The sequence below is a fragment of the Drosophila sechellia genome, chromosome X (assembly GCF_004382195.2).
Source record: "Drosophila sechellia strain sech25 chromosome X, ASM438219v1, whole genome shotgun sequence".
NCBI lineage: Eukaryota > Metazoa > Arthropoda > Insecta > Diptera > Drosophilidae > Drosophila > Drosophila sechellia.
In genome coordinates, this window is record NC_045954.1 from 9,479,090 (window position 1) to 9,501,114 (window position 22,025).

Consider the following 22,025-nt stretch of genomic DNA (forward strand, 5'->3'; position numbering starts at 1 on the left):
CAACACTGCAACAGCAACGTGGAGAGAGAGCACCATACCGCAAGAGCGAAAGAGAGAGAGAGAGTGAGCTAGCTACGGAGAGTGGCTGCTGCTGCCGGGAGTGACGCTTCCGAGCCACACGTGCAAGCGAGACGAAGAGAGTTGCCCCGAAGGCACACCGTTGCGGCCAAAAACAACCACCATGATGGTGCCGAGAGCGAGAGAGAGCGAGAGCTGGGTGAGCACTCAGTGGCGATAGACGAGTGCGAGAATGTGATAGCACGAGCAGCAGCAGCGCTGCCGCTGCCCTCTGCCCGCGCCTCTGCCCGCAGCCAAGTGGATTCGTTTTGTACGTTGTTAGACTCTCTCGCCGCGTTTTGGAATTCAGTCGACAATCGACGATAATTACCGGTGGTTGTATCACATCACATCACGCGCAGCAGCAGCAGCACTACGAACGAAAGAAGAAGAAGCAGAAGAGCCAGCCGCAGTGGCAGCAGAGAAACTCGCTCGTTTTCGGATCTATATATATATATATGCATATATAGAGGGATATATATATATATATTTGCACGCAGCATTGGCGAATTTTCGGCCGCGTTTAATTTGTTTGTGTTTTTTCCGTGTTCTCCTCCGCGTGCTCGCAATTACGTGCGCGGCAGAAAAAGACTATAATTATAAAACTAAAGTGAAAAGCGTGCCATAATTACACGAACGAATATCAATAAGTGCAAGAGCAATGTGCGAAAATTGCTAACGAACGCAGTAGCAACCAGAAGCAGCAAAACGCAGCAGCAATCGCAGCAGTAGGATCCAAACAAATCTCGGCGCTACATTAAAATCGCAAGCGTTTTCAACATGATCGATGCGGCCTGCAATTACTTAAATCCCTATGCGCAACAGCATCAGGCGCAGCAACACGCGCAACAGCAGCAACACGCGCAACAGCAGCAACATCATCTGCACATGCAGCATGCGCAACATCATCTGCACTTGTCCCATCAGCAGGCGCAACAGCAGCACATGCAACACTTGACACAGCAACAGCAGCAGCAGCAGCAGCAACAACAACAACAACAGCAGCAGCAGCAGCAACAGCAGCAGCAGCAACAGCAACAGCAACAGCCGCAACAGCAGCATCATGACTTCCTCAGCGCCGCCACCCTGCTGTCCGCCCCCCCATCCCTCTCCGGCTCGAGTTCCGGCTCCAGCTCCGGCAGTTCTCCGCTGTATGGAAAGCCGCCAATGAAGCTGGAACTGCCGTATCCACAGGCCTCATCCACGGGCACTGCATCGCCCAACTCCAGCATACAATCGGCGCCATCATCGGCCTCCGTGTCGCCCAGCATCTTCCCATCACCTGCCCAGTCATTCGCCTCCATTTCGGCCAGTCCATCCACGCCCACCACGACCTTGGCCCCACCTACAACGGCGGCAGCGGGCGCCCTAGCGGGATCACCCACATCCTCCTCACCATCCTCGTCAGCTGCATCGGCTGCAGCGGCGGCGGCAGCAGCTGCGGCGGCAGCAGCGGACCTTGGAGCAGCGGCGGTCGCCAGTGCCGCCTACGGCTGGAATACCGCCTACTCCGGATTGGGGCCACCGAGGTAAATATCCCTATATATAGGATTACAGAAGTTGACTTGGGAATCATTCGCAAGACAGAAACTTTAAAATGCTAGGGATCAATGGATCAAAGCTTATAGATCTTCAAATTTGTGGTTATTAGGGATACACTAGTTTCGATCTGAATTTGATCTCCTCTTAATAGAATAACTACAGGCTGATTGTATTTCGATCATGGGCGAGATAATGACATATATCTATCGCAAATTATACAGTTTAGTACATGGGAATATATTAATCACGTTATCCCGAAGATTGAAATGGATTAGCATACAAATAATCTCATAAACTTATTAGTATTCAGATAGCAGGTTTATCCATTAAATAACTGATTAAAAAACCAAATTAACCATTCTCTGTCTTCAATTCTTTTCTCCATCTAGAAGTCAGTTCCCATATGCCCAGTACGCCTCCGATTACTACGGCAATGCGGTGGGCATGTCCTCCTCGGCCGCTTGGTTCTCGCATCAGGAACGCCTCTATCAGCCATGGAGTTCACAGAGCTATCCGGGCTTCAACTTCGATGACATCGCCTTTCAGACGCAATTGCAACGCCGCTCCGTTCGCTGCACGTGCCCCAATTGCACCAACGAGATGAGCGGCCTGCCACCGATTGTGGGTCCGGATGAGCGCGGACGCAAGCAGCACATCTGCCACATTCCGGGCTGCGAACGGCTATACGGCAAGGCGTCGCATCTGAAGACCCACCTGCGCTGGCACACCGGCGAGCGGCCCTTCCTGTGCCTCACGTGCGGCAAGCGTTTCTCCCGATCGGATGAGCTGCAGCGGCACGGACGTACGCACACCAATTACCGCCCGTATGCCTGCCCCATTTGCTCCAAGAAGTTCTCGCGCAGCGATCACCTCAGCAAGCACAAGAAGACCCATTTCAAGGACAAGAAGAGCAAGAAGGTACTGGCCGCCGAGGCCAAGGAGCAGGCGGCTGCGGCGATAAAGCTGGAGAAGAAGGAGAAGAAGTCGGGTAAGCCACTGACGCCACCCGTGGAATTCAAGCAGGAGCAGCCGGATACGACACCGCTGGTCAACTATGCGCCCTATGCCAATCTCTACCAGCATTCCACATCCGCGGGATCGAGTGTGAATCCTCCGCCGCCACCGCCACCGCTCTTCCAGCAGCAGATGACAACGACAACATCGTCGGCGGCCAGCTTTGTGGAGCAGCCCTGGAGCAGTAGCAGCAGCCGTTCCATACAACCAGCCACTACCTCAGCCAGTTCATCCTCATCATCCAGCGCCAGTTCCCCAGCGGCAGCGGTCGTTTCTGCCATCGGATCTGCATCTTCCCCAGCCGCATCAGCCACGGCGCTCGCCCAGCATCATTATGCCGCACTGGCCATGCAAAGTGAGTCCCAGCTGGCGGCGGAGTATGGGCTAACCATGAGCGGATTGGCCAGCGGAGCTAGCCAGGATTCCAGCTCCAGTTGCCACATGAAGTCCGAGTATGCGGCCAGTTATCCGGCTGATTTTGGTGCGGGAACAGCCAGTTACGGCTATCCGCATCCACATCCGCACCATCACAATGCGTGGGCAGCGGCCTATCATCCACATGCCACCGCCTAGGATGCCCCTGATCCTTCCCAAATTGTTACAGTTGAAAGTTGATGAAACAAATGCCATAATGTCCCAAAACCCAGAAAGGCAACAAAGCAAGCGTAGAACGAAAATCTAGTGTGTGTTTTTTTCAGTGTTTATTGTTGATATAAAATATATTGTGAAAATCGAAAAAAAATAAGAATTCACAAAATACCGTATAAGGCATTATATAATATTATATAAATATATATATATATATACATACACATATATTAACTATACATGTAGAGACTAGAACTTGAATTTTTTTCATTTTTTTTCCCCAATCTAGTAGCTAAGGCATTTTTTTTTGCATGTCTGTACATACAAACAAATATAGCGTTCTTTTTAAGCCATACCATATAGAATGAGAGAAACCATCTAGTTGTGTACCATAATAATTGTTAATTGTCTTTAAGATAAATTATATACAACAACAAAAAGAGAAAAATCCAAGGCGACAAAATCCCCACACTGAAATCCTATCAATAAAAAAAAAAACGAACAAAATAATATCGGAAAACAAAGCGAATCCAGTTTTTATTATTCTCTCCGATCCCGACGCACCCTTGTTTATGGGTTCCTGGCTTGATTATATTTCAGGGTTGTTTGATCTCCTCCAGGGGTTGCTTTCTTGCATATAAATCGAGGGATCCAGGAAGCTTCCCGACTTCCGGCGAACTTGATCTGCTTTTGGGTGCTGACCTTTGGCGGTATTTGGATAATAATAGAAACTTTTTCAATAGCACTCATTATAGCTGTCTGCATTTCTAGTTATAATTTCATCAACGTCGGCCATCGCCTTAAAGCTGCAAAAGCATTGTTAGCTTGGGAGACCTACTTCATCTATAGATTGTTTTCCTTTCAAATGTGCATAAATATAGGTACGAATGTGATACGTATATATCCTTAAATACAATGATTTATTTAGTCAAGATACACATAATTGTTGAATTTCATAACAATCGGGTGTGATTTAATAGTAGTTTTTCTCACTAAAAGCGGCTTACCACTTTTAGATCCCTTTGAGATTCGAGATCCCCGGTCCTTTTCCTAGCTGCGAAATTAATTTAATCCCAGCATCCCAACCCCCAGCCCCCCTTAGTTCAACTGGGGATCATAACTCAGAAGGGGCACATATTCAATCTTTAGGCAACCAATGAGAGTCGATTTAGCTCGAGCGACTATCCCACTTTGGCCAGCCCAAAATGAATTGCCCAACACAAAGTTTATAATTAAACGGGAAACATTTTGTCCCAGCAGAATAAGGGGGGGAAAAAAAACTAATAATAAAAATACAATGATGGCGTGAAGATTGGCAATCGAATCGCCAGAGAGAGAAAGAGAAGAGTTCGATCCAATTCGATCCGCCGCCAAGCGATGCGAGAGATAGCGATGCAGATCGATTGCGGCCAATATAAAATATTGATTTATGCTGCCCAGCCCGGGCATCAATCAATTTTCAAGTTGAGTGAGCGCCAAGCCCCCGAACGTGCCACGCCCCCCTTCCAATGGGGACCCCAACTCTTGGACTCAACCAAAGTCTTCACCATCTTTGGATGCCCGATGCAATGGTGCAAGAAGCGGTTGACAACCTCGCTTGCTTTCGGATTGGTAGAGCCGTAGTAGGAGGCGGATGAGGAGGAGGAGAAGGAGGAGGAGGAGGAGGAGGAGGAGGAGGAGGAGGAGGAGGAGGGTGTGATGGGGCAGCCCGACAACTTCACACGCACGTTAATCATACGCCGCGTTGGCCGCGTTAAGACGCCGAATGCCAAACCTCAAGCGCCCAAAAACCCTTTTTGCCCCACCCTCAACCACCACCTTGATTTTTTTTTCGGGGCGCTCCACTAAATGGCAACAAAATCTGATTGATTTATAACTGAAGTCTGCGGTCAGCCAGGGAAAATAAAACGTAACCAAAAGGGAAAAGTTCACAAAATAAAAAGAGTACAACAAGAAATACAAAATATAAAATCTCGCAGCTTAATGATGATAAATGATGATGTTATGATTTGTTAATTTTTCTTCGCGTCTCTTCGTTTTTGCTCCCCCCACCCCCGCTATCCCATCCCCCCTTAAGATATTTTGTTTTATTGCGTAGAGGAGTTAACTCGAACATGAGGTATACGTCTTTTCTGTTTTGGTCGGTTTAATGGCTCGAAAAGTGCTCTCGACCAACTCTCGTTCGGGGCGAAAGTGTAATTTTAAGTATGGGTTACAGAATTGCTGGAAATGTTAGTTGTTTAGGGCCTATTTAAATGATTTTGCCTTTTGGATTTTCTCTTCAGGTCGAATGCACGAAATCGCCAGAACTTAAACCTATATAATGTGAGATTAATTGCGAGATTTATTTAGTTCAAACAGTTTGTAATAATAATAAGTTATTAGTAATAGTAACAGCAATCGAGGGAGGTAAAACAGATAATTCATAATGATATTTTTAAATATAATACAACCATTCATAATGTTTCGTAGCAATCTTTCGAGATTTCATAATTCTTCAAGGGTCAATACAGTGGGCTAAGACGAAAATCGTTTGTCGAAAAACCTGTTAGAAAACACAAATGAAACAAATTATGAAATCACATCACAAAAATGAAGTCATAACCCGATATTGCGACATGACTAACCACTTATGAAAGCGACAGAAAATTAGATCAGCAGCCGCGAAGTTCCCAGAATTTGTGGCTAGCTGACACCACACCTATGGCCACTTAAAAAAATACAAAATTTATAAGCTATATATATGAAATAGCGATGGTAAACCGAAAGTGTTGTCACACATACTCGACTCAAGTAACTGGGACTTCTGGGCACGCTCCTCAAGGATCTCAGATTCTCAAGTGGCGCTGTCGATGATTTTGGGGTAACCAGATATCGTTCTAATTTTAGTCGGAGCTATAAATAATATCGGCCTGCTTTGGCCACTTGACTCGCCTTGGTTGGCTTGACATTTCCACAGAATCGATGTTTTGATGTTCGGCGCTCACAGCGACGCAGGAGCGATCCTTGTGCTCCTCACTTGCCTTCGTCCTTCGAGAGGACAGCAAATTGAGTTGAGATTATCTCACTGCCTGCGCTAAGCAAGTGTGTCCAAAAAGAAAAGGTCCTGCGGCCGAGATGATCGAACATGACTTAACTAGAAAATGTTTTATGTTTCATCGGCACTTGGTATTTATTAGTTTCTACTTTTCACTTTTCACATTTACCCCTATTATACTCTCTGTTTTTTTTCCGGGTTTCTTCTTTTGGGGGAGGGGCGTTGGCGGTGGGCGTGCTTGACATGGTCATCGGTGATTATAAATTTCGGTTGTGTCCTGCGGTCGAAACCACCGACGAGTTCTCCCTGTGTGTGTGTGTGTGTGTGTATGTGTGTGTGTGTGGGTTCTATTGCCTTTTGTCTTCTGGCCCAAGATCGTTGTGTTGCGGCATATGGCCTGGTATTTTGGCTTGATGCGGGTGCAGATCTCGGCAGGACTACAAATACAAGTTTTCAGTGGCTGGGGGCTAAGATGACATGTGTTTAAAGGATAATCGCGCTACAAGATCGCCATACCGATTGCCAAAAGGTACAAGATAAACAGCTCAGCGATGGATTGCCTTCAGCTGGCTATTATAATTCAGATACGGACGTCTTCATTTATGCCACCTATTATGAGCGCCGATCGAGCAAAAGAAAACGTATACAGATTGTTTCATTGCGCTTATTAGTAAATATATGAACTCCGAATTGAGACAGGTACTATGTGCAGGTTCACCACATTTGAATATCAATTGAATACCACCCATCAAGTACCTGATGAGCAGCGTTGAATTCAATCGATGAACTGCTATCAAAGGAGTCCTTTGTCGATTTCGGCACGTGACCCAATCACTGTCGCTCACATCAGACCGTGACAATCGTTAAGGATATGTGAAGGATTGGGGATTCGGTACGATACGATACGATTCAATTCGATTCGATTCGATTCGATTCGATTCGACCACTAAAGTGGCCAAAAGGGATAAGGACCTCATCGCTGGCCATCGAAGGACAACTCAATCGGGCCAACGGCATCTGCGGCATACAAATTAAAATATTTATGTGTGTGCATTAGGCGAGGGCAAACATTAAGGACACAACAACAACAACAACAACAACAACAACTGATGTGTGGCAGGAGCCAATGGAAAAAGTGCGACATATGTGCAGTCAATAAATTTTCCACTTTTCATGCTGACAGCACAGAAAAAAAAATATACGAAAAGGAAAACCGGCATAGGGGCGCTCGAGCCACCGCTAATGGCTCCACAATGACCAGGCGCATTTAATTCACAGTGGCACAAAGGAAAAAAATGAAGTAAAGGACTCCAAGAGAAAAGGACTCGACTAAATTGCTCCTTTTCTGCTGCATTTAATTTGATTTTATTGTTCGCGCTTCGCCTATTTGTTTGTGTCAAAGAATGTTTCTTTCGGTTTGCTGCGGTTTATCGATATGGGGCACGCCCACTGCCCCACACTACACACCGCCCCCATTTCCGCCCACACACACACGCACACCAACTAATACGCGTGTGTGTTTTGTTTTCCGTTTCCTGGTGCGCATAGAAAAAAAATTAAAGGAAAAGTGGAAAATCTATTAAAATGCATTTAAATGTCTGCACCGTGTAGCGCCCCCCCACTACCAACCTGCCACGCCCACACTTGAGCCCAGAAGGGGAGTATATGTATATGAATGCCGCATTATGACCACGAAAAAGCGTTGCGAATTGATTAAGTTTTTCCCATTTCCCTCTTTACCGAATTTCCCCTTTGGAGGGCATAAATCGATTTGCTGCGCCTGCTTTTCGGTGTGATTTCCGTTTATACAGGGTATCAAAACCGGCAGGGATATGGGCGTCATTAGCCGGATAACTCCTAAATAGACTTCTGATTTTGTGCCTAGTACCTTTTTAATAAATAAAAAACGTTACCATCAGATAAAATATGGTATATGCAACGCAACTTCGACTCAATTTTATTTACAATATAATGATTTGTTAACATACACATTACTTATTGGCAATTTTCCCAGAAATATTTCACATATTTCTTTACACAATTTTCCTCGTTATAGTATAAGTTTTTATTGACTTGTGGGTCTGGCTCTGACGTGTGTGGCAACAATTACGAATATATAGTATCCCTACTCCCCTTGGCACCTCCTGCAAGCCAGATTCGGTGTGACATGTGTGGGACAGTTCCAAGTTACCGTCGCTCCACCGGTTTGAGTGAGTGTTTTTGCAATTATTATAAATCAAGAATTTGATTTATGCCATGTAACAAACTTCAGAAACGAATGCGAACTATTCGAGGTTATTTACGACCGCAAAACACTTACAAAGTGTGTGGCCCATGAAGTCCGGTTCGGTTTTGTTCTGGTCTGGGGTCTGGGATCTGGGATCTGGAACCCAGAGGTTCACCTCAGATCTCCTACCGACCTAACAACAATGTGTGAAATACAAAATAGAAACACCAAACGACGATGCCGAACAATGGATTTCTAGTGTGCAATTTCTATTATTTATAGCAGACAATAAACAAGGTCTGTATATAAATATAGAAATTCGCTTAACCCGGTCTCGAATAAGGGCTTAAAAATCTAGTGTATTTAATTTAAATTAGCTTGTCCAATAATTTTAATAATTTACGAGATGGGGCAGCTTTTGTTAATTTCAAACCCTTTCTGCGTTTTACTAAACTTTCCCATGAATATTTGTAAAAGTTTTTGTTAGTATATTTACATTTATTTATTGGTAGCCCTGTAGTTGCATAAGTTTTTGTGTCTTTGGACAATTGCTTGTTACACTCATATTGCAAAATTTAAACTTTTACCATTTTTAAATTATTATCCACTTGATTGCTCTTTACTTTCAACTAATGAACCCAATGATGAGGTCACGAACAAAATGCTCCACCCCATTTAAAACTGAAAACAAAAATCTGGCTTGGGTTTTTCCACCCCAACATACATACATATATGTAAATTGTATTTTGTATAGTGTATGCATGTACATACATATGTAGCTGGCTCTCGAAGTACTTATGCTACCCATCCCAGATTTTTGTTTGCCACTCGAAATCGACACTTGAACAACCGGCTACAACGACCACAAAGAGCTGACTGAGTAAACAACAAAAAATTTGCATAAGCTTTTTTATATGCGCTTGCCGCAACACAAAAAAAAACCTAAAAAAAACGTCAAGAGGCAGTGGAAAACATGGCCAGCGGAAGCGGAAATGGAAATGGATGCCGCGCGGTCAGTAGTGGTAGTGGTGTTCGATAAGCTCGGGAATCGGCAATCAGGATTCAGAAATCAGGAATCCGGGCATCGGGCATCCAGAACTCCGAACTTGGCGCCAATAGCCGGGTCCGGCAGTCCAACAGTCCAACAACAATGGGCCAAAAAGAGAGCCACGCTACGCGAAGGCATAAATCACGGAGAAACGGACAGACGGACGGACAGGCGGACAAACATTCCCGTTGAAGCAGCGTGTTTGCATTTTTTATGAACTTGTCGAACAGCAACACAATCATGTACTCCGAAATACATAAAAAATGCATAAAAATGTGAATCGCAACGCCAAACAATTGGCAAACAATGGGGAAATCGGATAAGGACCAGTATACATCATTCGCCGCTTCGCTGGGCGCGCAGAGTTTTCCAACTTTCCGATTACTTTTGCCAGCGCCGAATGGAGCCAATTAACTGAATTAGCAACAGAAATTGTTGAGTGTTAATATAATTTTTAAATGCAGAACTAAAATTTAAGTAATAATAAAAATATTATTACAGTACTGAAATTTCTATAAAGACCAATTTAGCAAGCCAAATGAGCCCTGAAAGGGCATACGAAATTCGTATGATAATGTCCTTTCTGCAATTGTTTCTCCTTAGTCCTTTTCCCCTCATTGAGCAGGACGTTTCATGTGTCAAGCTTGGGCTTCCTGTACGGCGACACCTCCCCCCTGATGCAATGAATAAATATTGTATGCGATTTCGGCGTTTCGGATCGAATGGGATCGCATTTATCATCTTGCCGGAGCGGAAAAATTAAATGCAAACAGTGAGGAAAAATAGCGTTGAATATGAGAGTCTTATGCGTCAGCGGATATCCTTGACACATCCTGTGCGCCGTATGCCGTATGTCGCATTGTATTATGTATCGCACTTGCGGAATACATATACATTTGATGCGATTGCGATTGCATTGCAATCTGGCATCGTTTCTGGCATTGATTAGCCCCGCCGAACCGAAGCAAACGACCGATCGGATTTCGCTGCGACACCTGACGGGAAGTGTTCTCGGTTTCGGCTTACCCAGGTACTCCAAGAACCTTAGTTCAAGGATCCACTCCCTTTCCATTTCTCGTTTCTTTTTAGTTGCTTTGTTATTTTGTTATATTTCATATCAATTGACATGGCAGAAAAAGAAGTCTTAGCCCAGCTGCCCGCCCGATCGTCTGCCGCATATAACTCGCGTATGAAATGCCATTTTATGCTTTATGTGGCCTGTTAACTGTAGTCTATAATTATCGAGCAGCAGCAGCAGCAGCAGCAGCAGCAGCAGCAGCAGCAGCAGCAGCAGCAGCAGCAGCAGCAGCAGCAGCAACAGTCGAGGCAAAAAAATGTAGGAAAAGAAAATATTAAGTTGAAATATTTCATGCCCCCGGGCTGATTACTTGGACCCGGGCCGCCTGTGTAATGGCAACTGATTTATCGTATTTGAAATATTTTTAGCATTGCTCTTGCCCCATTCGTAAGAGAACGCAGCGTCTTAACTTCTGTGTCCGGCATTAGTCAGAGCCCGAGAATTATAACCGACATGTGAAAAAGGGTTCCCACTCCGGTTTTCGGCGCGGCCTCTTCGGTTCTCATGTGTCTTCCATGGGCTGCTGTTTGGACATTGAAATGTGAGCAGAGCATGGGGCAAGCGAACAAAAATAAATAATAATATTAAGAGACAATCCCTCAAAACAGTGTTGGTTAATGCTATACCAAATTGTGTTAAAACAAATTACGCCTAAGCCAATTGTAAAAATTGATATAAACAATTGAGACTTACTAAGGTAGCAGTTAGTTTAATTTATTTTTTAAACAGTATTGGTAAATGAATTTCGTATTAACGAAGAGCAAATAGTGCTGGCCAGGGATATTTAAAGCGTTTAATCCACAGATATTTGCATATACATCTTTCTACCTGAAGTAAACGACTTCAGTTTTGCTTCTTTGTGCCCGAATTAACCATTTGAACGGGTCCCTCGTCCTTGAAATAATTTTGTGAAATGTCTGAATGGCTTGGCTTGGCTGACTCAGCAGACTCCTTTCGACTTGGCTTGGCTGACGATGGCGCAATATGCCTTTAATCAAGCCGCCGAAGCCGCAAAGTAATTTCAATTTTCGAATTATTTCCACCAAAGCTGGAAACGCTGAAGGCACGATGCTAATGTGTGGGTGGTTTTTGGGTGGCATTTCCACTGGGAGACGTTGGGTGGTTGGGCGGTTGATTGCGACAAAGTCAGAGAGCACAGCGCGTGTATTTAAATTAGGCGCACATAATAAAGCCAATGAGTGATTTAGTTGAATTGCCAGCAATTGAATAAATTTTCCAATTGCCTGCATTCTCGCATTAGCATTAGAGAGGGAGGAGTTGGGTGCGAGTCCATGCCCGGCCCCAGCCATTGAATCCTTTTTTGCTCACGCACATCCTGGAACACAAAACGCAAAATCAGTCGAACGTCTGTGCATTCAAATGAATGGACGCCGTCGCCCGGCAATTTCGTGAACCCTTTTTTGGTCCTGCGATGGGTTATTTGAGTTTGCCAACTCTTTGAAGTCCTGTGCCATCTCCCACACCCCCCTTTATTTTTATAATCCTGGCTCCGCACACAAAATGACTGTTTGTTGCGTTTCATGCGTTGACACCCATTTTTCAACTCACTTGACACACACACACACACACACACACACGCTCCATCGTGGATTCAAAGGGATCCCTCAGACACTGGCAATCGAGAGGCAGGATACAAGAAGGGGTAGTATGGATATCTGATAATTTTCACAGGATTGTTGGAAAAGTTCTACGGAAGTAGTGGTTGCGAAGCCCTTTCTTTTACTTTCAAATTTGAAAAGTTGGTTAAGCTAACTAGGTTTCAATAATTTATGGATGTTTGGCTTCTTAAAAATTGTTTGGGTCTAGGGTATATCCCATTCGTTTTCCTTGGGAAACGAAAGCGAAAGCTGAGACTCTACCGCCCACATCTTGGCCAAGTGCGTAAGCAGCCAGTTAATTTAAAAAGGGTTGCTCTGTTGCTCATTCACTGTGCCATTTTTTTTTCTCTTTCAGTTCTTCCCACTGATTTGCGGTGAACATTTTTGGATAGCTGTTGCCAAAATATACAAGACATTGGGGGAGGGATCGACCCTGAAAAGTGGGTGTTTTATTGAAAGTGGCGCGCATGAGTGCCAAAGGGCCACAAAAGACCTATCAAAGCGAGCTCAGTTGAGCGATGCCAGCCAACCGAGAGTCCAGGTCCCATTTTTTCAACTCAGACCCCTCGATTCCTCAACTTTGCGACTTCGTGGATATTCCGGGGCTGGATTCTGGATTCTTGGGCGGTTCAGGCGGAGGCGACACGCCCAGGCGGTTTTTATTTCTTAGAAATAAGTAGCTGCGGCCAGGAGGCCCTTGTTCATTTGCCGGGCCAGCCAGCCACAGCCAGACGGATTGTGTGCCACTTTGCAGGGGTTCACTGTAGACCACATGCGAATTTTCGAGACCATTCCGTACGCAACTTAAAATGATAGTTTGGAAATCATGTAAAACATAAGAAACTAGTAATATGCTTGCATATCAATTTAATTCAATTGTTGACCATATTATGTATATTGCAGAGATTATTATTAAACATTGTTACCTAAAACGAGTCCCTTTTAGTATGCTTGTGTTCTTCACCGAATAAATCCATGGCGACCTTGACTGTAGCTCGGAAAATTTCTTGGGAACAAATCCTGTACGATGACGGCATCGCCGATCTTTAAAGAGATAAGGGGCCGCCTGGATGTGGCTTTTGCTACTTTTAACTTGACATCAATCAACGGCGCGGCGACCGGGCTTCTGTTAAAGACGCACTCAAAATGCTTTTAAGTTTCGCGCATTAAAACTGCTGATGTAAAGATGACCGGACAGAAAACGGTGGGATTTCTCCAAGAAATCTTTGCTGTTATTGCGGCTGTTAATTTGATTTCAAAAGCCGCCGACGCCGTCGATACATGAATAGGCAAATTACGTACAGGTGCAGTGCGGTGCAGCAGCCAGCGATCCAGCAAACCACCCGGTGCACCGGGCCATTGAGCCACCGAAGCGGCGCACCATCGAACCACTGAAGTGCAACACCCACCGGAGATCTTTTAGATTGCTGGCAGCCGTCGCTTTCTTCGTGCGGCTTAATTGAATGTCAGATGGTGGTGCCGCCATAGGAAATCAGCAGCTTGCGCTGCACGCGTGACACGAAGGGCGGCTGAAGTATCGATCTCGTCACGTTGGGCGCCAAATGTTTGTTGCACAAGCTTAGGCAGCTTGTGGTAGTTCGAGAACAGCAGCTAAGCAGCTAAGCTTGCAGGAATAAAAGTTTAAAGTGTAATGTTCAATTTAGAGAACATACTACGTCCAATGAGGTTTATATTTTTGACAAATCAATCATTTACAATCCCCTCACGAGCCTGTCACGTGCACATCACTAGGCCTGACTACTGTGCCAGCTGCTGGATAGCCGAAAAAAAAAATCAAACCAACGCCACAGAGTCGAACAACCGAGAAAAATACAAAAGCAACAACAATAATAAAAAAAACTCTCTCTGGGCGTTGGGGCGTGCGCATTGATTGAATGCTCAATTGAGCGCATGAACTGGCGATCATTTTGTACAGCGCCCTCCCCCAGTACCGCCCCCTCCGCCCGCCGAGCACTCAGCGATTTGAGCTTGATGCTTTGATTGATGGGTGTCAGCAAATTGGATGAGTAGTAGATTACGACGAGTCGATGAGGCCGCTGGGCTTCTTCGCATTTTAAATGCAATTTGTCGAGCGTTTGCGCCGCTTTATGCCTTATAAATGCACCTCGACCAGATAATAATAACGGTCCAGCGGGTGGGAGCCAAGGTTTGATCCACCAAAAGAGGTTCTTGGAGAAAGGAGGTCCTCGGATCATTGCCAGAAACTGGAGCAGTGTCTATTATGGAAATATTTACCATTATAATTATGTGCACCATAATCACTTTTTGGGTCATCCTGACTATATCATAACTTGACGATCAAGGATATTCCACAATCAAATCGTTTCTTTTTTTGTGTGATAACTTTTCGGCCACACCTCGGCTAAGTTGAGGCCATGTTTTCTGATGCAGTTGCAAGTTTCTGTTTTGTACTTTTTTTCTTTTATATTTCTGTTTTTATTTTTGTTCGTTTATTTTTCGTTCAGGTTCCTCACAGGCGCTGGGCACATACCAAAGACCTCAAGTCATTTTAAACATGGGCCCGATAAAAATCTAATAAAGTGCGCCGGCAACAGAGAAAGACGGCGAGAGCCGAATGAGAGAGAGGGAAGGCACAAGCAATTTCTGGAAATTATTTTTTAATAATTTTTCTCTTGCTTTTTTTTTCTCCAGCTCTTGGTGCGTTGTAAAATATTTTTGCTTGATTTCTTGATTTTGCGAGTGCTGTGCACGGTGTGTGTGTGTTTGCGGCACACTTTGCACTATCGAATTGTGTGGATCTCGACGACGTCGCGACGTCTCCTCCGTAAGCGCAGAAAGGGGCTCCATTGCAGCCCTGACACTTGCAGGTGTGCCAGCCAACTAGAAAGATCAACTGGCCAGGTGAGGCAATGCGCTACGCGCCGGCAAAAATTAATTTCATGTTCGAAAGAATTTTTAATTAACTTACATGGCGTATGAGTAATATTAAATCATTGCCTAGCTTGGGTAAGAAATGAGGAGCGGTGCAGAGAGGCGCGAACACTGAGCAGGATGTTTAGAACTTCAGAGCTTATCGGGGGAAAAAGTTGGATAAATAACAAGTATTTGAGCTAACAAACTTGATGCGAGTATCAAAACATAATTTTTAAGGGACAACGTGATACCGAGACCCAGACCACTAATTAACTTTGCTGTTGACTTGACACTTTTCCTCGGAAAATCGCTAAAAAGCAGCTTGATGACCCAGGCGCACATATGTAAGTGAAAAGTTGAAAGCAATAATCAGTGAAAAGAGCAACAAAAAAGGGGCTGGGGCGTCTGTGGTTGGTGTTGTATACGGGGGGTGGTGCATTGAATATGTTTTCCAGCTCGGTCACGTGTCCTTCGTAGATAGCTTTACAGCCTCCCAGGAGGCAAACAATTTGCGCTCGTTACGCGGTTGAAATTGCTTTCAACTTCAACTTTCACTCACCCCCCCGTGCCAGGATATTTTAAAGTTCCCCAGCAGCAGTCGATGAAACCACCCGGAACCAATCCCGCGTCCTCATCCACATCCATCCGCCGCCTCTGTCTTTACTTATGTGTTTTGTCATTAGTTTCATTTTATAATTTATTAACGTCAACATTGTTGCTGCTGGGCTGGCTCCCTTTTTCTTCCCTTTTCCTTTTCAATTTCTTTCGTTTTGGCTAAATCAGGCTGAAACTGTTTTTGAGAAGCGTACATGATGGCAGGAGTGGCGATCTCATTAGATATCGGGGGTTGGCCATAAATACCCCAAGCCATTCACGACTTTTGGCTTTAAATGACCAACGAAGCGGATGCACTTTAATTTGACAACAATTGTGTAAATTGCCTCGTCATGCTGTTTGTCCTTTGACTGGGATTTCTTGCTCTGGTTTTCTGTTTTTAAAATCCCCTCCCTACGCACGCATAGCCACCCACACAACTGACACTAATGTGTCAAAGGTCACGTGGCATTCGTTTGCGACATTTGTAGATTTATCTTTCAGCTCAGCTCTCATCGAAAGTGTGAGATGAGACTGGAGTGCATGGGTGGTACTGGGTGGTTACATGGGTGGCACTGGGTTGTTACATGGGTGGTTACTGGGTGGTTACTGGGCGGCGATGGGTTTTTCTAGGGGTGTGGTCGCAGCCAGTGCAACCCAAGGACAATTGAACTTGAAACCCACTGGCGCCCGGCGTTAATGATTGATAACGGAGAGTCCGGGGAAGAGTCAGTAATCCGAACTAACACTGGGGATCAAAAAGTCCTCTCCAGAACTTTATCCTTTAACGAGGCTAATTTTTCCCCAGAAATTACATACTTCTGGCAGGCTTCTTTACTCCCTATATAGTGAGGAAAATAAGAGTTTTGATTAACATTTTATCCTGGAGCTAAGATAAAGTTATGCCAAGATAACCGTTCTCTTCAAAAATCGGGTTTTCTTATATTTCGTTAAGAAATAATCAGTTTTCTGGCCACAACTTAAAAAATAATTGCCTGAATATGGAATGCCATACATAGTTGAGCTCGTAATTAAATTTCCAATCAAACTGTATTCAAAAATGCGAATTCTATTTTTTGACCGGCGAATCCGTCGGCGTCGTTTTGATCAAATCTAACTTTATTCCATCTAGTTGGCGTGGGGCTTGCAGTACACGTATACAGCTAGCAATTCGGTTATTCGAACCCCATTCGTCACTTGGTACAGCTGTAAGACACATCAGGATATTTAAAATTCTTACAAATAAAAAGAAAAATTACAGTTATTATACAACAAATAAATACCATATTAAACTCCCCTCTCCTTTTCTTTTTAGAATTTGATTCAAAAATCTACAATATTCTATAGAAAAAAGGAAAATGGCTTCGATCAATCCATTTTTTGAATTTGTGGCTACATACCGTAGAAAACATCGAGCCCTAAAACAACAACGCGTAATCGTATCAAAAGCAGCGGTTTCGTGGAAGGCTTTATCAAAATCTCAAAAAAATCGCTACCGCAAAAAGGTACGCATTCATTTTATAATTCATATTATGGAGATTATTAATTTGTATCATTTCAGGCGAGCGATGAACGCCATCGGCGTCGTAGAAATGCTGATAAGAAAGCCAGGAAAAACCGATAATGGCAGTGATGCCAACGATGCCGTGCTCTACGCTACCGTTGGCCCCGAAAGAGTAGAGATTTGAAGCTCAATTCTGCCTGCTTTTCAAAATTCACAGCTTTGCATTCGTTATACCAAATTAGCATTTTATGCACTGCTTTTGTTTTTATTGGTTTCGAAATTATCATCCTCTGTCTTTTTAGTAAACAAAATAATCAGTTTTTTGTCAGAACATTCCAAATAAAGGTTCAAATATAGAATGCCATACCTCGTTGAGCTCGTAACAAAATGTCCAATAAAACGGTGTTAAAAACTGGATATTTCAATTTTTTGCCATTTTTTGCAAATTTTAATGAAATGAAATTACAAAAAATGCGAAAATTTACACAAAAATTGATTTTCCTAAATTCTTCAAAAAGTGATAGGGATCGTTAGCACTGGTAATAAGCTGCTCAAAACAGTTATTCTTTTATCGTTATGGCAATTTTCAGCGAAGTTATGTCGAAAATTCCGTTTGTAAATATTAAGTTTTTGGCAAAAGCTGTTTTTCCGAATTTCGGTAGTCAAATAATCAGTTTTTCTGACACAACTTTAAAAATAATTGTCCAAATATGAAATGCCATATCTCGTTGGGCTCGTAATTAAATTTTCAATCAAACTGTGTTCAAAAATGCAAATTCTATTTTTTCGCCATTTTTTGCAAATTTTGATGATGTTACCCCTTACAAAAAATGCGAAAATAGACCCAAAAATTCATTTCCCTAAATTCTTTAAAAAGTGATTTCGATCGTTAGCACTGGTAATTAGCTGCTCAAAACAGTTATTCTTGCATCCCTGTGTCAGTTTTAACTCAAGTTATGAAAAAAATTCCAATTGTAAATATCTAGTTTTACGAATTGTCGAATTTCCGTCTTAAAATAATCCGTTTTTTGGCGACAACTTAAAAAATAATATTCCAAATCTGGAATGTCGTACCTTGCCTAGCTCGTCATAAAATTTCCAATCAAACTGTGTCTTATGTTTATATGACCATTTTTAGTCAAGTTATGATGAAAATTCCCTCGGAAAACATCGAATGTTGCTTGAAGGATTCACCCCTTTCCAATTTACTCATTTCTTTTACCACTCCATTATCCCTTCTCCCTATATGTAGATCCATGCCTCGGCTAGCTTAATTTACCATCCACACCTTGTTAATACGAAATTAATGACTGCATTAGATAAATTACATTCCAGCTTTGCTTCGCTTGTCCTGTTTGCTGTTCAATTATTGAGTGAAAGAACTTGGGGTCAAAGTTGGAATGGCAAGGAGCCATCGATGGCTATGGAAGTCCTGACAGTCCTGGCTAATGACAATACCTCGCCATCGTTGGCTGTTCCACGGCCTTGTTATTGTAATTAGCCAAGGGGTTCCAAAGGTACGGAAAAGCCCACCCATCGCGTTTCTCGGGGTTGGATGGAACATTAAAATATGATTAACTTTGCGGTTCGTGCCATTGTCGTGTCTATTTAATTAGAACTCCACTCGGGCTTCCTTTCGCGACCTCTTGTTCCACATAATACATACATATAGCCTGTATAAATAGCGTATCCTGTGCTAACTAATGACACTTGTGGGCCGACAAAAGGCGCTAATCTAAGTTTTACGTGTTCGCCGTTTACGCTTTTTGTGCTCAGAAAATAGGCGGAAGAAAAATGTGCAGGGTATGCAGAAGGTTAGTTTCGGATTGTACGACAGTTTTGAGTAGTGATATGTGAATCGGAAAATCAAAATCGAATCGACACTGATTTGTTTACAGTTATAACGTTTATCGGTAGTAAATACCACAGTTAGTTGAAATGAATTAATAAATAAAATGAATTAATAATTAAAATGAACAATTCTAGAATGAAGCCCTTCTGCAATGAACCCATGCAAAATGAACTCTCCCACTGCAGGGTATTACCACGTCGTTTTCCTTGCTTCTTTCCACTTTCCTTGCAACCTACGAACTTCTATCTAGACAATCTAATCATAATTATGTGATTTCTTGCCACTCCATGCCACAATGGCCAAGAAAGTGTTCCTTTTGTACTGTAATTTTTATTGAAATGAGCCCCCTCGGCGGCAAAACTGAACTGGAGATCCCCGATGTGTCCGCTTGGCTGCATTTTGTTAAAAGGTGACAATTAATTTGTCAATAATGGAAATTGTCACCCGGGGGTTGGGAAACAGAAACACCACTATAGGGGGGTGTACTTGAGTACTATATATGAATATATATGTATATATTTATTTCCAGGTGCGGAAGCTTTCGTGCTCGTGCCTCGTTTCTGCTAAACTAACTGACTGACTGACTGTCCATCGTAGTTAAGCTAATGATATATGGCCTAGTTGACGCTCGAGCCAACCGGCTGGGTAATTTTAATTATTTTGTCATTTGTATAAATTAAAGTATATGCATTCGGGCGCCATGCTTTTTTGCGATGGCCGCCAAGGGGTTAAGTTGCCTGGGCTTCGGACCGAACCGGGCTTATTGATTAATGATTATTTTGGCCTCTGGGCCAACCTCGAACCCCTTTTTCGCTTTCCGTGACAACTCAATCAAAATGGTTCCGTTTGCCTCTTGTGAATTTTTCTAAATTTACATTTATCGAAGCCTTTAATTATGGGAAATTCGATTGTGCATATCTATGCATGTATGTATATATTTTTCGAACCAAAAAAAGGGTGTTTGGGTCACTAATTGGGTCCCCATGGCGTATGCTTAATAATAGTTCACATACGTCTATTCGTAAATCAAATATGTTCTTTGTGCATTCTCGAGGGTATTTTCTATCATATATAATTTGTCAAATGGAAAATCGAAAACGTTTTCAAAGAGCTTACAAATCTATACACAAATTTGATTGTTTGATTAAATGGTAGCATGTTTAAGTGGCATGGGAATTTTTTAAAAGACCAAAAATCGAATATTTACCGTTTGATCCGTTTCAGATGTTTCCTGGCATACTAATATTTCATACAAACTCATTAAGATCTGGAGCTCTCCTTTTCTCCTGGCCGACAAGACCCACGCATTGGAATAAAGTTTGGCTAATGAGAAATTTATATATAAATTTTGTGTTCGGCGGCCGAAAGAAGAATTCCCAGGAATCTTTCGCAGGCGCAAGTCTTGGCAGAAAAATAAAATAAAAAAAAGGAATCGGCCAAGAATCGAGGCAAAACGCGAACAAGAAGACGGGGAAAATACAACAAAAATGGCGATAGAAATCGTGATACAATCACGTCTAGACTTTTACGAGTTGCGCCTACAAAACCAAAAAAAAAAAAGGAAAAAAATAACAAAATGAAAAAAAAGAATTATAAAAAAGAAAACATCGGGGAAACAAGAACTGCAGCCTGTCCGGACTTTTAGTTGGCAGGTCAAACGGGCAACGTCAAATACGACGAGCCCAAGAACGCCACAAAACCCAAAAGAAACAAAAAAAAAGAGCCACAAGAACAACAACTACTTTTGGCCATGGACTTGAGTTTTTGGCCCAAAGTCTTGACTTGGATTTGAAAACTTAGAAACTTGCGCCGGCAGCTGTAGATGCCAAAATTCAGGGGGGAAAAAATAAATAAAGAGCACAGGCAGTGGCGCGGCGGCGGTGGGTGGGGGCGAAAAGGGGAGCTGCTCTGGCAGGGGGCGGGGCTGTTTAGAGGGTCCAGAGATGAAGGCAAATGGCAGGCAACGTCTGCGGCTAATTACAGGCTGCCAGTAGCAACAACAACGGGCACAGGAACAGAACGACAACGACAGCAACAACCAAAGAAATGATATATTTAAGTTGCTGCTTTATTTGCATTTGTCCCAAGTGCAAAACAAGGGGTGTGCGAGGGGCACAGAGAGAGATAGAGATAGATAGAGAGAGGTATATTAGGGGAAGGGGTGCTACTCGTACTTCACATTTAATATTCATTAAAAACTAGCTAACGAAAAAATCAGTTAACCAGCCGCCCACAGAATTGCTCCAGAATTGATAAGCTCATAAAATGCATAATTATAGTATTCAGTATTTTGACTTCATTTAAACTGCAATTAAGGATCATCTGAGCGAATGTTTTAATTAAATTCCAATGTATTTCGCTTAACAAATTCCCACACAATAGCTTTTCCGCTAGTTCCTTGAATTATAGTAGATGCGAAAAAAGGCGTCAAACCTTTGAGATCCTGGCTCATTTCACCAACCCTCGTCAAATGGGCAAATTTGTTCATTTCCCACACAGTTTTTAGGACTTCAAAACAAAAGTGAAATATATTATGCGATATATTGATTGAGTTTCTGGTTTGGTTGGTTGGTTGGTTGGCTCTTTCACCTTCGTCTAAAAGAGGGAAAACATTTCATCCTTTCGCGCATTTTAATCACGCTTAATGATTTCTGAACCCTGTGAGCCTTTCTCGGCCCTTCGTCATCATCATCATCGTCAGCATTTTGGCCTCTGATCAATTTTGTTATTTTTGTATTTCGGTACGTAGGTGGTTAACACACACAACCACACACACACACACACAGTCGTTTCGTTACAGTTTCCAATCCTCATGCTCTCCTTTGACTTTGTAGTTTGCCGCATTTTTGAATTGGTTTTTTGTTTCGGCTCTCAAAATAGTGATTTTTTCTCTGCCTTTTTTTAATATTTTTTCCGGCCAGGTCTTTTGTCTGACGACTGACTTTTCGAGCCCAGCTTCAACTTCAACTT

At 43.2% G+C, this 22,025-nt stretch overlaps 1 protein-coding gene and 1 long non-coding RNA gene across 3 annotated transcripts; both read left to right on the forward strand.

Annotated features, from left to right (window-relative positions):
- Positions 1 to 362: 362 nt before the first annotated feature.
- On the forward strand, positions 363 to 3,719 carry LOC6617481 (transcription factor btd). 2 transcript variants are annotated; one of them, XM_002041762.2, is made up of 2 exons: positions 363 to 1,586; positions 1,989 to 3,719. In XM_002041762.2, exons 1-2 carry the CDS (start codon positions 838 to 840, stop codon positions 3,184 to 3,186), a joined length of 1,947 nt encoding a protein of 648 aa, XP_002041798.2. In that variant the 5' UTR covers positions 363 to 837; the 3' UTR covers positions 3,187 to 3,719. The 2 variants fall into 2 exon arrangements, with proteins under 2 accessions (XP_002041798.2, XP_032581832.1); XM_032725941.1 differs by having other exon boundaries at positions 1,992 to 3,719.
- A 13,274-nt stretch (positions 3,720 to 16,993) lies between these two features.
- On the forward strand, positions 16,994 to 17,620 carry LOC116802167. Its single transcript, XR_004362539.1, has 2 exons — positions 16,994 to 17,204; positions 17,261 to 17,620. It is a non-coding gene; the product is annotated as an uncharacterized LOC116802167 (long non-coding RNA).
- Positions 17,621 to 22,025: the final 4,405 nt, after the last annotated feature.